This window comes from Micromys minutus (assembly GCF_963924665.1).
Source record: "Micromys minutus genome assembly, chromosome: 10".
Lineage (NCBI taxonomy): Eukaryota > Metazoa > Chordata > Mammalia > Rodentia > Muridae > Micromys > Micromys minutus.
The window spans coordinates 4,986,362-5,003,222 of record NC_137979.1 but is presented as its reverse complement, the minus strand read 5'-3'; the positions used below and the strand labels follow the sequence as shown (position 1 = coordinate 5,003,222).

At 42.5% G+C, this 16,861-nt stretch overlaps 1 protein-coding gene across 4 annotated transcripts in view; it reads right to left on the bottom strand.

The window, feature by feature from the left end:
* The window catches only part of CDKL3 (cyclin dependent kinase like 3), a gene marked incomplete at its 3' end in the record, with an annotated part of 74,617 nt that extends 59,690 nt beyond the window's left edge, over window positions 1-14,927 (bottom strand). For 2 of the 4 annotated variants that reach the window (XM_080922729.1, XM_080922732.1), the window contains exons 1-5: window positions 14,825-14,919; window positions 14,154-14,333; window positions 9,204-9,398; window positions 2,389-2,567; window positions 1,046-1,158 (exon numbers count right to left, since the gene is read on the bottom strand). In XM_080922729.1, coding sequence (XP_080778855.1) covers window positions 1,046-1,158; window positions 2,389-2,567; window positions 9,204-9,398; window positions 14,154-14,318 — 652 coding nt within the window. In that variant the 5' untranslated portion in view covers window positions 14,319-14,333; window positions 14,825-14,919. Of the gene's footprint in view, window positions 1-1,045; window positions 1,159-2,388; window positions 2,568-9,203; window positions 9,399-14,153; window positions 14,471-14,824 lie in introns of those variants that run through there. The other 2 variants (XM_080922731.1, XM_080922730.1) reach the window with 2 other exon arrangements.
* Window positions 14,928-16,861: the final 1,934 nt, after the last annotated feature.

Below are 16,861 nucleotides of genomic sequence, written 5' to 3'. Positions count from 1 at the left end.
GCTGCCTAACCACAGACTCAGGTTGACTATGGCCAGATGGGAACCACGGGCCTCAAAAGGACAGGTGACAGTGCGTCCATTTAATTTAAAGACTTATTTAGAGACACAAGCTCTCATCGAGACCTTCGAGGGATTCCTCTGCAATGTCTGACCAGAAACTAATTTGCTTCACATTTTAGTTGTATTCAAGATTTGAAGATGTACTTTATAGACAAGTTCTGTTTTTGAACTTTGTGGAACTATTCCAATCAATTTACCAGTTATGATGAGTATTTGCATTATGAATGTATAATCCAGACACTGTTTGTAAAGCCTACAGTATGTTTTTTTTTTAACCTAACACTTTTTATATTGTGTCTCGTCTCGACAATATGATATTGGAATCTAAGTTGTCAGCTTGATCCCTTCAAGTTCCTAGTTACAGACAAAACTCATACCATGATTTTAATTTTAATATGGATATGCTATAAAACTGTGACACTTATAATTTACTGGTCCTGCATCAGAAGACGGCAGCGGGGAGTTATTATTTAATACAGTGTATCTGAATAATCTGAATGGTTTATACAGTTTGTGCTGTTCAGAGATGTCTAAAGTTGATCTTTGTTTTTTTAAGATTAAAAATGCACTTGCCCACTATATATATACAGCATGTAATAATTATATAGTATATAAACATATAAATGACAGCAAATTAAAAAAAAAGATATACTGAAGTTTCTCTTAGGAAAAGTCCTTCAACAGAAGTGCAAATGGAGGGCAATGTCTAGTCCTCGAGCAGCAGCTCTTAGGAAGACTGCAGCGCTGAGGCTGGAGACTTAACTCAGGGCGCACACCCTGCGCCACTCTCCTTAGCACCAACAGTTAACATGTGGCACTGAGTGAATGCTATCATCAGAACAGAATTCTCCACGTCCTCTCTCAGCACAGGCATCCACCTGCCTTCACCTGTCCAGACAAGATCCTTCCTTGCTGTCCATTCACTACGCATGAACTCAAGCAGTGGCTACTCAGACACACAGCAGAGGATGGTAGTACTACCTACCTACTTTTAAAACAATCTTGTGGAGCAAATCCAAATCGGAACTGCTAGGAAGGTAGGGATTGCCAGTGGCCATTTCAATGATCATACAGCCCAAAGCCCAGATGTCCACCGGTCTGTAAAAAACAAGCACACAAACAAAAACACATATTAAATTACTTTGTCAGCACAAATATGTATGGTAAGTGGTCTAAAAACATTTTGTATACGATCAAAGCTAAAGAGTAAGGTTGTTTGCCAGCAGCAGTGGGGAAGAGGAACTTAAGGGCAGATAAATGAACATGATCAAAGTGTATACATGCAAGAAAATGTCCCAAAATATGTTTTATTCGATTAATACAACCCCCAAAAGTGGGAAAACCACAAGCATGGTGCACTCTTTAATCCCAGCACCAGCTAGACAAAAACGGGTGGTCTCTCTGGTTTTCTGAGGCCAGCTTAGTCTAAATATTAACTTCCAGGCCGGCCACAACTAAACAGTAAGACAATCTCAAAACCAGGGGTCTGGGAGGGATAATGTTTAAGTGGTATTATTTACACATTTTTACTTAGGATATTTGTTAATTGTGAGACCGTGATCCTTTATGAACAACGTAGAACAGCACAATTGTTAAAAACTCATTACTTTCAGTCTTTGTAAGGGAGGTAATACTTTTACCAAAAAACAGGAAACTTGGTCAATCCTATTTCTTTTATTTATTTATTTTATTACATGTGAATACACTGTAGCTGTCTTCACATACACACCAGAAGAGGGCATCAGATCCCATTTCAGATGGTTGTGAGCCACTAAGTGGCTGCTGAGAATTGAACTCTGGACCTCTGGAAGAGCAGCCAGTGCTCTTAACCGCTGAGCTGTCTCTCCAGCCTCAATAGATGCTATTTCAACACAGAATTATAGTAAATTATCCCAGAGTCTTTGGAGAGGCCAACAAGATGGTTCAGCAGGTAAACACACCTGCCACTGAGGCTGACAACCTGAACTGGACCTGGGGGACCCACACAGTTGGAAAGAACTGATTTCTGGAGTTGTTTAACCTCCGCGCTCATGCCACAAGCCCCACACATAAATAAATAAAATATAAAATTGTCTAATCTTTGGAGAGCATGGGAGCAGAACAGATACACTGTAAGGACATGAGCTGCAGCTCCAGCAGCTGCAGCCGTTCAACCACAGGTCTGAGCACAGACACAGCTGCGGGGGCACAGGAGCCCACAGGGGCTTCTAGTACCGCTAAAGGCGTCTCTTCTCACTGATGGGACCCAGACACAGAGGGCAGAGTGTCAATCGTGGAGGGAGAATGACAACCTGGGACACGCTGGGCCGGTTTTCGGAGTGTACATACTTTCCATAGGAGGTGTCTTTCAACACCAGCTCTGGAGCTCGGTACCAGCGGGTGGCCACGTAGTCTGTGTAAACATCTCCAGGAGCTGCTAGTGTCCTCGCAAACCCGAAATCACAGAGCTTTGTAATTCCTGACTGGGAGACTAAAATATTCTCAGGTTTTATATCTCGATGGATAATCTTTAAAAACCAAAACAAAATAAAATTTGGTATGTTAAGATAGAGTTTCATTTTCACAGTGTCAAAAGCTTTTCAGAGAAAAATCTCACAGCTGAGAGTGAAGATATTTCCTAAGCACAGGTTAAAAGTTACATATTTTCCTCCAATCCCTTCGAAATCAAGTGAAGGCAGAGCAGACAGTGTAACGTTGAAAGGGAATCACTCTAAGATCAGATGGGCCTCTGACCCCGTTGTAAACTGTCCAGTCTCCTACTGTCTCTGGGAGAGTGCTGTAGACCACTGTCCCTGCTTCCCCTGCTGGGACGAGCTGCCCACCTCACTGATTCCCTGGTGTGAGGACCCCTCCACTCTTCAGCCCTGACACTGCACACTCTCTGCCTAGTGGGTCCTTTCTCTGTCCCTTAAATGTAGGGCTGTCTTCTCTTCTCAAACATCATGCTCCCCCTCTTCCCTTCCCCACTCTGGTGTTCTCTTGTTTTTTTTGAGACAGGGCCTCAAGTAGTCCAGTCTAGCTTTCAACTGTCACTGTAGGCAAGGATAACCGTAAGGTCGTACGGGATCGCAGGCACACCACAGGCCCCTCAACTCTCTTCCTCTGTCTCTCTCCATGACATTTTACCACTTGGTTCTGGAAACCACAAACACACGCATTTCTTCCCTCTCAGTCTCAGAGATTTTTTTTTAAAGGGTAGGAAAGTTTTTTGTTTAGTTGTGGGTTCTTTCTTTGCTGTTTGCTTTGTTTCAGACTAGGTTTCTCTGTATAATCCTGGCTGTCCTATGGCCTTTAATCTCAGCACTTGGGAGACTGAGACTGGAGAATGGCTGTGAGATTGAGGCCAGCCTGAGTTACAACATTGCAAAAATAATCTTGTGAGCCAGGTGCTGTGGTGTATGCTTGCAGGATATTGGATCACACTGGTAGAAAGCACGCACGTTTGAAAATGTCTAACTGAGTAGCAGACAAAGTGAGTGCACTGGCTGGTTTTGTGTCAACTTGACACAAGCTGGAGTTATCACAGAGAAAGGAGCCTCAGTTGAGGAAATGCCTCCATGAGATCCAGCTGTAAGGTATTTTCTCAACTAGTGATCAAGGGAAGAGGGCCCAGCCCATTTTGGGTGGTGCCATCCCTGGACTGGCAGACCTGGGTTCTATAAGAAAGCAGGCTGAGCAAGTTAGGGAAAACAAGCCAGTAAGTAACATCCCTCCATGGCCTCTGAATAAACCCTTTCCTCCCCAACTTGCTTCTTGGTCACGATGTTTGTGCAGGAATAGAAACCCTGACTAAGACAGTGAGGAATCGGGGAAAGACTTGACAGAATAGGACATGCCCAACTCTCAGGAGAACAGAGAGTAAAAGAGGCTACTGCAGAGAGAACAATACAGAGATAGAAGAGAAAGCAGTTTTATCGGGAGAGTTTTACACAAACTGAAGGGAGAACCTAGACACAGGTGAGGACAGAAGGAGCCAGAGAATGAGAGGGACCAGAAGATTAGAACAGATTGCTAGAATTAGTTTGAGGCCAAGCAGAGCAAACAGGCAGAGCCAGAAAAAGAAGCCAGATTGAATCGGTTAGGTTGGAGAGGAGTTTGAGCCAGAACAGCTGAGTAGAACCAGCCAGCCAGAGATCAGAAAGAACTAGAAAGGGGAGCAACAAATTACAGAAGCTGAAAACATTCTAGATGGAGGTTAGCACACTGAGTAAGCAAGCCTTGGAGAGAACAATTACTTCAGGCAAATAAAAGTAACAATTACAGATATACACTTTTAATTCCCACACTTGGGAGGCAGAGGCAGAACTCATCTCTGAGTTTGAAGCCAGCCTGGTCCATGGAGTGAGTTCCAGACAGCAAGGGCTACACAGAAACTCTGTTTCAAAAAAAAAAAAAATAGATGTATTAATAAATTAAGTAAAAAATTAGTAATAAACCAAAAAATTTGCATTTACTCCTAATCTGAAATTTGGTACCTTTTGACAGAAATCCCCTCCCCCCCCTTTTAGGTTTTACATGTGACACCATAACCTCAACTTACCCACGTTGTAGCAGATGATAATATGCCTCTTGTCAAGCCTCAGTACTGTATATACACCAAATTTTTTCTTTTCACTGTATTTTCTGTACCCACTCATCTATGGTTGGATACTTAGATTAGCGCTGTACCCTGCCATTGGGAATGACTGCTGCAGTGAATGTAAGCTAGCAGGTGCCTCAGACAAGCTGATGTTGTTTCCTTTCCATACATGCCCAAGTAGGGAGACTGCTGGATCACCTACAAGTTCCAGCTTTCGGTCACAGAGGACCCTGCGCACATGTAGTCCACACTCCCGCCAAGTCCTGGCTTTGAGCGGGCCGTCTGGGCAGTGCCTTACATTATTGTTTTCAATTTAAATTTCTTCGATTATAGACTTTGAGCATATTTTCATATACCTGTCTACCTTCACTCACCTATGTGGTCTACTTCTTAAAATACTATTTCCTTTGCTCGTTTTTAACTACACTGTTTGCTTACTGTTGAGTTTTTTTAGTTCTTTCTTGGTTTTCTCCCATTCTGTAAAGCTGTTCTTTTTTTTTTTTTTTTTTTTTTTTTTTTTCTTAACTTTCTCCTATCTGAAATATGCTGTCCACTTTCCCTTGGCTATGCAGAAGCTTTTCAGCTTGGTCTCATCTTGTTTATTTTGCTTTTACTACAGGTGCTTTGGGTTCATCACACACACAAAACAAAGAAACAGAGACACAATCACCTACACACCTTTGTCCCCCAGGGTCACGGAGCTGCTTCCCTCTGTGTTCGTTTTTAGTCTATTGTGAGTTGACGTGTGAGTGTGGTTCGTGGACTGTAGACGCTTTGGCCTGTCATTGTCACATTGGCACTCCATTAAACACAGTATGTTATTATTAGTTATTAGTATTATTAGTATTTCTTAGCAGTATTTACTTTTCAGTGTACAAATCTTTCACACTTGTCAGGTTTTCCTTAGGTCATATAATATTTTGATGTGTTAAATGGCATTTTATTTGACTTTAGGCAGGGTTTCATGTACTCCATCCACTATGTAGCTATGGTTGATATTGAATTTCTGATCCTCTACCTCCCAAGTGCCGGGGTTTCAAGGGTGTGCCACCACATTCAGTTTTATGTGGTGCTAGGGATCAAACCCAGAGCTCGACATGTACGCACTCTAGCAATTGAGTCACATTACTGGCCCATACATTGTATCTTAAAAGTCTCATTCCTGATTGTTTGTTGCTAATGTGTAGAAAAACCAAAAGATTTAGGGATGTTCATCTTGTATCCTAAATTAGAAACCTTTGCTGAGGGGATTTTCTACATAAATGAATAAGACAGTGCACTTCACCTGTCTCAATGGGCCATGCCATTGCTACCATAGCTACAGTAACAGCGATGCACCAAACCAGGGCTCCCAACTCTAACCTAAAACAAAAAAATAATCCTGTCTCTTTGGAAAACAGCAGCAACCACCAAAGTAACTAGAACAGAGCTGTTGCCAGCAGTGCTCAGAAAGCCAGAGGTAGGAATAAAGTAACCACCTGCTGGCGGGCCAGCAGATGCAGTATCCACTCCAAAAAGCAGAACTCAGCATCTAGACAACAGATAGTTATTGGCTGTCTGGCTCTGAGAGACAGTATAGAGAGAGACAGAAAACTCTGGTTTCTATAATTGCCACAGTATTATTATTTTAAATGTCCCGTTTTCAACAAAAACTTGGGGGGGAAAAGTGCTCCAAATCAGGAAACAGAGCATTCAGAAACTCAGTACAGATGTTTCCAAGAAGCCCACACTGTACCTGCTGGACGCCTTTACATCATCTTGTTTATTCTCTTTTTCGGTAACCTATAATACTAGTGTAAAAATACTGATCTCGTTATGGCATTCTTTTGTTGCCTGAGACAGGGTCTTTGAGGTGCTGGCTGTCCTGAAACTCACCATTCAGACCAGGCTGAGGTCAGTCTGCTCTGCCTCCCAAGTGCAGAACTTACAGGAAGTGCCACCTCTCGTGGCCCATGGCCCTGAGTGTATCGGTGTGCGAGAGCTTCTCAGTTGGACAGTACTTAGCAGCAGGTACAGCTGCTCACTGAGTCATCTCCTCTGGTGCTCCCACTTTTCTTTTAAACTGTCCATACACTCTGTATGCATGTGTGTGTGCTCAGGAAAAAACATCCAGGGCAACTGCTCAATCATGTCTCCTCCTTCCTGCTCCCTGAAGCTGATTTAATGCCACTCTCTGAGGCTCCCTGCTCGGATGACTGGCACGTTACAGTGTCTGCCTGTGCACATGTCACTAGTCTAGTGAAGTTCTAGCTGTATTTCAAAACCAATCACTTTAGCTATACCTCATTTGCAAACTTCTACCGTTTTACTGGCTCACATCATGCATTACACTTTTGTGGTCCCCAGAGTCTGTGCGAGAGTGGGGGGGGGGGTGGGAGTGTGTGTGTGTGTGTGTTGTGGGCGTCATCTTCCATCTTCCATCTCCGGCCTACATGGCATTTTTAAGTGAGTGAGGTAAAGTCTTGTCATTTTGCAGATAAGAGGAAAGCATACAAAGGTTATGGCACATGTCTTTAGTCCCTGCACTTGGGTGGCAAAGGTCTCTGTGAATTCAAGGCCTGCCAGGTCTACAGAATGAGTTCTAGGACAGTCAGAACTGTGTCATATAGAATCTTGGAGCTGTAAGCTCTGGTTCCACAAATCTTGTGAGTTTTCGGAGATAACCTGCAGTGAAAACAGTTGGTTTGATTTCAAAGACTGTACGTGCTGTTTTTGAGATAGGGTCTTGTCATGTAGCCCTGGCTGGCCTGACCTTGCAGTGATCCCCCTGCCTTAGCCTGCTGAATGCAGATGTGTACCACATGCCCTGCTATATATGCTCCTAATGATCTCATAACTGCCTGAATCCAGCTGGCAAAGACATTACTACATGAAGTCCAACTGCTATAAAAAATGCCTTTTGAAGCCATGAGGTATTATTAGAAAGTCAAAGCAAGCTAGGTGTGGTGGCACATTCCTTTATTTTCAGCACTCGGGAGGTAGAGGGAGGTGGATCTCTGAGTTTGAGGCCAGCCTGGTCTACAGAGTAAGTCCAGGAGAATTAGGACTGGTTACACTGAGCAGCCCTGTCTGGAAAAAAATCAAAATAAACAAATAATTATAAAAATAAAAGAAGGAAAGAAACAAAGAAGTTCAAAACTATCTGAGGAGTCCTGGGGTATACACTTGTATGAGCATCAACTACTTAACTACGTGATCTCTGAAATACAACCGGGTCACCTCCACTGTGGTCCCAGTACTCAGAGGGCTAGACAGAGAGCTGGAGCCTGAGGCTAGCCTGAGATACATACTGTGATTGGGATTAGTTTGGGATATCCATTGAGAACCTTGTCTCAATACACAGATATACATACATACATACATGTTACACACTTAAACCCCAGCACTCGGGAGGCAGGGGAGATGGATTTCTGAATTAAAGGCCAGTCTGACTTCAAGTTCTAACACAACCAGGGATATACAGAGAAACCGTCTTCAAAAACAAAAATAAATAAATAATAAAACAAAACTAGTTTTGAGGATTTTACCACCTTTTTTTCCTAGATATTTAATTTATTGCTATTTCCCAATTATATGTAGTTTTCCAGAAAGTATAGCCATCTGAAAAAGCATCACAAAAACAAAAAACATGAACTACTGAGCTAGACAGGCTTGGTAGGGTACGGCTTTAATCCTAATATTCAGGAACAGAGGCAGGAGGAACTCTGAGTTCAGAGCCAGTCTGATCTATACAACAAGTTTCAGAAGAGCCAACAGAGGGACTAGTCTTAAAAAACAAAGCAACATTTACTGAACTACATTATTACTTAAATTCTACTGGAGTCAGTACTGAGAACCAGAAGTTAGGCATTTTTTTCAGGTTGAGTGATGAGCACTTTGCTCTGCCTTCCTCCCCTAAAGGCACCCACCAGTTTGCCATTCGCTGGCCTAACATCACCTACTGACTCTAAGCCTCTCTTCATTTAAGGATGCTTCCGTGAAAGCACAGCTCTGACTCTCAACCTTGTCATGCATGTTCTCAGAGATGGTCCTTAGTTTACTAGCAATTCCTTTAAACCAAATCATTGGTACCACTTTCAGTATCTGCAGAGTGGCTGGATATGAAGTGTCCCCTAAAAAAGGCTCAGTGAAGGGCATATCCCCACTGCTGCCACTGTCGGAGGTGGGTGTCTAGCAAAAGGAAGAGGGGTATGTCCTTGAGGGAATATACCCTATCTGGGACCCAAGCACACTGCCCTATGCTCCTGCAGCCACGATGCTCCAAGAGAATTATGGGCCAAAACTTCTAAAACCCTGAGACGAAACAAACAGTATTCTGGTCACAGCGCATGTGAAACTAACCACACCTCACTCAAACTCAATCCACCTTATAATCATAATTACTAAGTACTCAATAAATGCTTCCGGGTTCTGCAAATAAACAGAAAGGCAATTGCCCCCTCCTTGTTTTTGGGGTGTCTATTAGTATTTTACATAGAAAAATGCTAACAGCCTTCATAAAAACGGAACTATCCGAACGGCACTTGTGAGTCACCCTGGCCCCAGCTCCCTCTGAAGTACTTACGTTGTTGCTGTGCAGATACTCGATCGCCCGAAGGATCTGGAACAGGTACTTTCTCAGTCGCTTACTTTCTAGTCCATGGCAGTAATGCTGTAACTCATCTAAGACCGTGTGGTCAATAAATTCAAATACCAAGTGAATTTTCTTTTTTTGTCTAAACACTTCAATCAGATTGACCAGGTTTTCGTGCCGAAATTGCTATTGACAAAAAAACAAAACAGAACAAAAACATCAAGAGTTTTAAATAAAATTGTTTCAAATAGTAATTCATACAAACACTTATATAATTTTGAAATGAAACAAAAACAGTTTCAGTTTCTTTTCTTTCAACAGAATGTCTCAACTGTCTTGGCACATTTTTAATGTATAAAAATTACAAGTGATTTCTTGCTCTGTAGAAAAGCCATCTGATTGCTTATTAAAATAATTTAGAACAAGTATACCACAATGCAATGGGAAATGTCTTGCTATCTTTTAATTTGGTTTGTACTTAACACATGACATTTGAGAGGACTTTATGAGTTGAGCATGTGGCATGGACTTTTAATCCCAGCACTTGAGAGGCAGAGGCAGGCCAATCTCCCTGAGTTCAACGCCAACCTGGTCAACATAGGGAGTTCTAGGCTAGGCAAGCTACCCTGTGAGACTCAGTCTCAATTAAAACAAAATAAAAACTAATAATAAAGCAAAATGCACCTTGTTTCACACTGGTTATTTTTGTGGTAGTTTTTATTTTGATATGCACCTTGTTTCACACTGGTTATTTTTGTGGTAGTTTTTATTTTGATATGCACCTTGTTTCACACTGGTTATTTTTGTGGTAGTTTTTATTTTGATTTTTAGAGACGAGGGCTTCTTATGTACCCCTACGTAGCCCAGAATTCGCAACCTTTCTTTCTTAGCCTCTGGAGTGCTGGGATTTCAAATGTGAGCCACCACATTCAATATGCAGTTTTCTGGAAACTGAACTTGGGATCTTCTCACATGCTGAGCTGAGCTGTATCTAGCCACTAAGGTCCTTGTGTTTTCACATGAGCATGGGTTTTTACACTCTGTATGTATGAATGTTGGTCTACATGTATGTATGCACCATGTGTATGCCTGGTGCCTCCAGAGATCAGAAGAGGGTGATGTTAGAGCTCCTGGAACTGGATTCAAGGATAGTTGTGAACCACCATGTGGATGCTGCGAACCAAACCTGGAACTTCTGCAAGGACAAAGGCTCTTAACCACTGAGCCATCTCTCCAGTCCAAGCATGGACCTCGACATCATTAAGATGTGCTATATTTTTACACAACTTATTCTCTAATTTTGGCCTTAAACTCTAGAGGATAAACCATAAGTTCTAGGGGTCATTTATGAATCGACTTGATAAATCAGAATGTTTAAAATACCTGCAAACATGTGAAATGACATAGAAATGAGACAAATATACAAACATTTATGTTATTTTATTTTCTATCCTACAACTCCACTGAACAACAAACACCCTTGTTTAAGCTACTTGGGAAACTGAAACAGGAAGAGAAACGGGAAGCCAGCCTGGCAACAACGAGACCCTCATTTCATACCATCAAAAATTAATTTTAAAAACAAAAAAAATCCTTTTTGTACTGGTAGGAACGTGGTCAAAAGATAATTTTAAGGAGTTGGGAAGATGGCTTAGTGGAAAGTGTCTGCAACCACAGGTAAGCCATTCTTGGCAGTGGGCACCTGTGACCAGCACTGAGTAGTGGGGATGGGTAGATGGAAGGGCGGCCCCTTGCTCAGCCAGTCTAGCTTAGTCAGTGAGTTCCAGATTTAGTGAGAGATTCTGTTTTTAAAAAAGTAAGGCAGAGTGGTAAAGTAGAGGTACTGACCTCTGACGTCCAGGTACACATGCACACCTATATACACAGATTAGTGCTTTTAAACATTTAAAAATAATTTTAAAATGTCAAGAATCCTATGTATCAGCATAAGAAACAAATGAAGCTTAATTTTTATGCAGTTTATTCTAGTTTTCAATCTATTATCCTTACTACAATCAACTCAAATATTTAACCATTTTTAAAATTAAAAATACCAATTTGGATAAAAATAAGTGTGTTTTTAGTATTAGTTTCACTAGCAAACTATATTTTTTAAATATTGCTTTTACTCCAGTGGCACAATGTCAAGTTTTCTACTTTCTTGTGATTAACAGAGACTAAAATCCTTGAAACATGACTAGTAGAAAATTGTGCCAAATACAATTCCAGATTCCTTGCTTTTGCTCTCTGTTTCCATGTTGAGCAAGAAGCCTTAGTAATGCTCAGCACTGAGACTCTGAGAGCAGAGAGGAGACAGGGAAGGGTGAATACTCTGGTACACATGAATTCCCGTCTGTTCTGCATGTATGTCTGTGCACGTGTGCATGCCTGGTGCCCACGCTCGGAACTGGAGTTGCAAGTGGTTGTGAGCTACCATGTGGGTGCCGGGAATTGTCCAGGTCTACTGCAAGAACAAGTGCTCCGAGGACGCAAGCCACGTCTCCAGCCCTTAGTCTTTATTTTAAAGAGAAAACAGCTGAGGCAGGAGGGAGCCAGGGTGGTAGCATTTGACCCCAGAGAATGTGATTAGTTAAAATTGAGTTATCTGGGCAACCGTATCAGGTTAAAATGCTAGGTTATGTTGCACTGAGAAGTAGTGGGTGGTGCCATATGCCTGTACCCCAGACTACAGAAGCTGCAGTAAAATAAGGAGGTGGTTGACCTAGCCTGGGCCAACACTAAGTTTCCGGATAGCATGGATGTGCCTGGAGAGAAGGCGAGGATTTCAGAGCACCGTCTACTCTTCCAGAGGACTCTAGCTCCTTTAGCTTTATGTGTAAAATTCACTATTTTACTTTCATCTGTGTCCTTACAGCAGGTTTATGTCTGATGTCCAGGGAGGTCAGAAGAGAAAGTGAGATTCCGCCCTATGGGCTCTAGGGAATGAATCCGGGGCCTCTGAAAGAGCAACAAATGCTCTGAACTCTGAGTCAACTCACTAGTCCCCAGGGCTCTGGTCTAAATCCACAGGCTCACGGCCATCTGCAGCTCTAGTTCCAGGGAATATGACATCCTTCTGTCCTCTGTGGGCACTCACAGACATGGTACAAAGACGTACATGGAATTGTCTAAAAATGTCTTAAAGGAAGAAAGGTGGGTGAGATGGAAAGCAGTTGGGCCAGGCCGTGTGGAGTCAGTGGGTGTAGTTTAAAGTGTCTTTCTAATGGTGTCACATGCCTTTAATCCAAGCACTCATGAGACAGAGGTAGGCAGAGCTCTCTGTAAGTTACAAGTTAGACTGTTCTGTGAAGGGCTTCATAGTGGAACTCTTTCTCATAGAACAAACAACAGAAACAAAGCACTCAGTAGGCAGAGACAAGCAGATCTGTGAGTTTGAGGGCAGTCTAGTCTACAAAGCAAATTCCAAAACATCCAGGGATACATACTGTGACCCTGTCTCAAGTAAATAAGCTATTTGTGTGCACTTTTAAAATTATTTAATGTATGTGAGTACACTGTCACTGTCTTCAGACACACCAGAAGAGGGCACTGGATCTCATTACAAATGGTTGTGAGCCACCATGTGGTTGCTGGGATTTGAACTCAGGACCTCTGGGAGAGCAGTCGATGTATCCCAAGCTGGTTTGAACTCAGTATGTAGCCAAGGATGGTCACAAGATTATCTACTCTCCGTTCTCTGTGGTACTGGAGATCAAACTTCGGCCTTCAGGCATATTAGACAAGTGCTCTACACACCTAACATCTCAAGCCCCCAAACCAAGTTTTGACTTCTTAGCCTAAAACACTTTAAAATCTGTCTCCAATTTACTACACTAACCGCACCTCTTTCTAATTCTAGACAGGAAACTCATAGACAAGTATCTGTTCCTTTCCTTCCACTCTTGCTCTGTTCTGTTTTAGTCTGACCTTTAATGCTGTTCCCCTAACCTAGAACTCAATAGTATCTCCATTCTACCCAAATGCTACACATCATTCAAAGACAAGTGCATACCCTGCTTTCTGTTTAAACAACAAAAAAACCCTTCCCTGTCAAACAGGAATTTGTGGAATTTAATAGTAACCATTAAATAAACAACAAATGAACAAAAGTCTTGGGTGGGTATGTAATTGTACCCACTTACCTGCAGGTGTTCCTGGAAACCAGGATTGGGTAGAGGATCCCTGGGAGCTGGAGGTACAGGCAGTTGTGACAGATGTGGGAACTGTCTCTAGTCTTCTATAAGAGTGGTAAGTGCTTTTAACCACAGAACCATCTCTCTGGCCCAGCATGAACCACTCTTATTCAGGATTATTTTAATATACCCTCTTGCATAGTTATGCCACTAAGGAGTATTTTTTTTTCCAAGACAGGGTTTCTCTGTCTAACAACCTTGGATGTCCTGGAACTTACTCTGTAGACCAGGCTGGCCTTAAACTCAGAGACCCACCTGTCTCTGCCTCCCAAGTGCTGGAATTAAAGGGGTGTACCAGCACACCTGGCACAAAACACATTTTTCCTTCCTTCTACTCTTAGCTTTTCCCACAATCCCTTGTACAAAGCAGACATCCTTATTAAGTATTATACTTGAACAATTTTGAATGATTTCACAATATTAGCATAATTCTGCTATACACAAGCACACAAATCTTATATCAATAAAAAAGTACAGAGTATAGGCATGAGGGTTTCTCTATAACAGGTCTTAGTATATCATCTGTCAATAGAAATATTCTTTCAAACATTTTATTTTTATCCTATAACAATTTCGCTTTTGACTTACACAATCAAGGCAAAAGAAGATGGGTGTTTCAATGTAGGCCAGTAAATCTTAGCACTGGAAAAAATAAGGCATTCCAAGCCAGCCTAGGCTGCATAGCCAGACAGGTCCCTCCCAATGGGAAAACAATAAAAGTATATAATAAAAGGCAAAAGAAGCAAACCTTTAGAAACTTTATTTCTCTCGTTGCAATTTTGTTGACAGATTTTTCTGGTTTTTCATAGAATATTTTAATGGCCACTATCCGCCCAGTATCCTTATGTTTGCATTTCATGACCGTTCCGTAACTTCCCTCTCCTACTTTTCCAAGGGTTTCATACATCTCCATTTTCAAGCCTGGCTTCTACTTCACAGAAATAAAAAAAAAAAAAAGGAAATGTTAAACGTTCACATTTTCAATTATACAAGCTGGATAATACAGAGTCGATGGCCCCTTACGTTTGGCAATAAGAACAAAAAATAGGAGTCTATTTGTGAGAACTTTTAAGTTGCCTGAAAGGCTTCAACTTTCACCAGAACACGGGATATCCTTCATGAATCTAGCATTTTGTGTAGACGGGGATTGAGAAATAAAAGGGAGGTCTGATAAGCGTTTAATTCAGGCATCCTTTTAGAATACGGGATTTAGAATTCGAGGTGCCCTTTCAGAAACAATGGAAGTAAAGCTAAAAAATCCCACCAACAAACACTGCTGGTCTCTTGTTAGAGAGCACGGTCCAACACGCGTGGGGACCCCCACCTCAGCACTACCGTCACCCACACGTCCTGCCCTCTCCTCAAACACGCAGTCTGTGCAGCCCCAACCCCAGTGGCCCGTCTCGCCGCGCTGTCAACCTCGTCCTGAGAACCGCCGCCGCCTCAGCCCATCCTGCAGTCCCGCCAGCCCGGCTGCGTGGAAGTCCCAGCCGGCCAAGGGACGCCACACCTCCTCTCCTGCCCGACCTTGCCGGCTCGGGGCAGCCGGATGCCCTGGCAACGGGGTGGGGGCGGGGCCATTCCGCGTTCGGAGCCCAGTACGCAAGACTGGAAACTGCTGGGGTCCTGACCCGGAAGGGAAAGTGACACGAAGCAGAAGATAGATGCCACGGGATGGGGGAGGGACGTGGGAGGCCCGCAAGCTTGCAGGTGGTGGTGGGGAATGAGGGAGAGTGGGGCATTTTATAGCAGAATGAACGCCCTTGAGGCCTTCACCCGGCAAGAGAGCGTTTTGTCACCTAGGTGATTGCTGGTCCCTTTCTTGTGCCCGGAGATAACTGATCTAAGGAAGACTTATGGGGCTACAGTTTGCCAATGCTGCGTTAATATTCCATACACCCGATTTCGACCTCAAAGTCAACATAATCCTTAAACCGGGAACAAGATGATTCTTGGCTTAGCTCAGCAGTAAGCCTCACTCAGCATTCACTACTCCCCTGACTTATTTCTAACAATTCTGTATACATTTTCAGTTTCCAATTGCTACTGTTTTCCAATTACTAGCAATCTTTTTGTTTGTTTTGAGACAAGGTCTACTATGTTGCTCTGGGTGGCCTGGGACTCACCAAGTATACCCACCAGATTGGCCTCAAACTCCCAAGAGATCATCTACCTGTTTAAACACAAAACTTTTTAGGAAAACAAACAATTCACTGAACTCTGCCACAGACTGATGTACAAGGACGGCTCGGAATGTACATTTAAATAACCGGCAGAGCTTTTAAAAGGCTCCAGTTTTAGAGATCTCGATTTAACTGTAGTAGCAAAACTAGGTCAACTAGATGGCTCAGTAAGAAAAGGCTATGAAGCCTAAAGAGTTGAATTCAATCTCTTGGACCTACATGATGGAAAGAGAACCAACTCCTCTGAGTTGTCTTGTGATATACACACAAATAAATGAATGCATCAGAAGTGTGTTGAGTAGTGTAAAAACAGAAACTAGTCTGCTTTAACCTAATAGTTGAGAAGCATTTCAAATTTTGCTACTAACTGCTAGAGCTGGGCTTTGGAGCTTGAAAGTAAGGAGGGGTGGGTACTTGGTTTGGATTTTTCTTTTTCTCTAAATAACAAAGCCATAGTTAAGTCTTAAAATACTATGAGACCTGCTATATGTAGATTTAATATTTGTTATGACATGAATATTTGCAAGGAGCAAAGCATGAATTAGTGAGTCTTTGCCATAACAAATTAACTCACAATCCCAGTGCTCAGGAGAGACAAAGTCAGAGCTATGTAAGATCGAGACCAGCCTGGTCTACATAGCAAGTTCCAGACCAGCCTGAGCTACACACACTCTGTTTGAAAAAGTAAAATTATAGTTCTAAGACTGTGGTTGTGGGTTTTCAGCAAGCCACCTGGCCAGCAAGTTGTGTGACTTCGTTAACATTCTGCCCTCTAATACTTTTGGGAAGCACGTTCAAGTTATCAAAGCATTTCATTTTGGAAAAAAAAAAAAAACCTACACAGTCCATTTTTAAACGTAATTAGTTGCTAGATAGGCGAAAGGAAAGTTTACCAGTTCACTGTATGTATTCCCACACGTGTCTTCTTTCTTGGCCATGAGGAAGATTAGGAGTGGTGTGGATCGACGGGAAGGAGAGAGCCAAGGCACTTGCTACCTATCCCAGCTACTCAAAGAGGAGTTGAAGGCCAGCCTAGGGAATTTAAAGAAACCATTTCCCCGCAAGACAGGTCTCTGGAATATGCAGACCTCTAGTCTCTGCCTACCTAGTGCTGGAGCTGTGCGTGCGCACTGTATCCTTCTCAATAAAATTCTACACAGCCACGTAAGGCCCTGGGGTTCCTTCAAATACCTCAAAAAGAAAACTTATAAAGGTAAGAATACTTAACTTTTTAGCTTAGTCACATTGTGAGGACACAGCAGCAGCTAGCAAG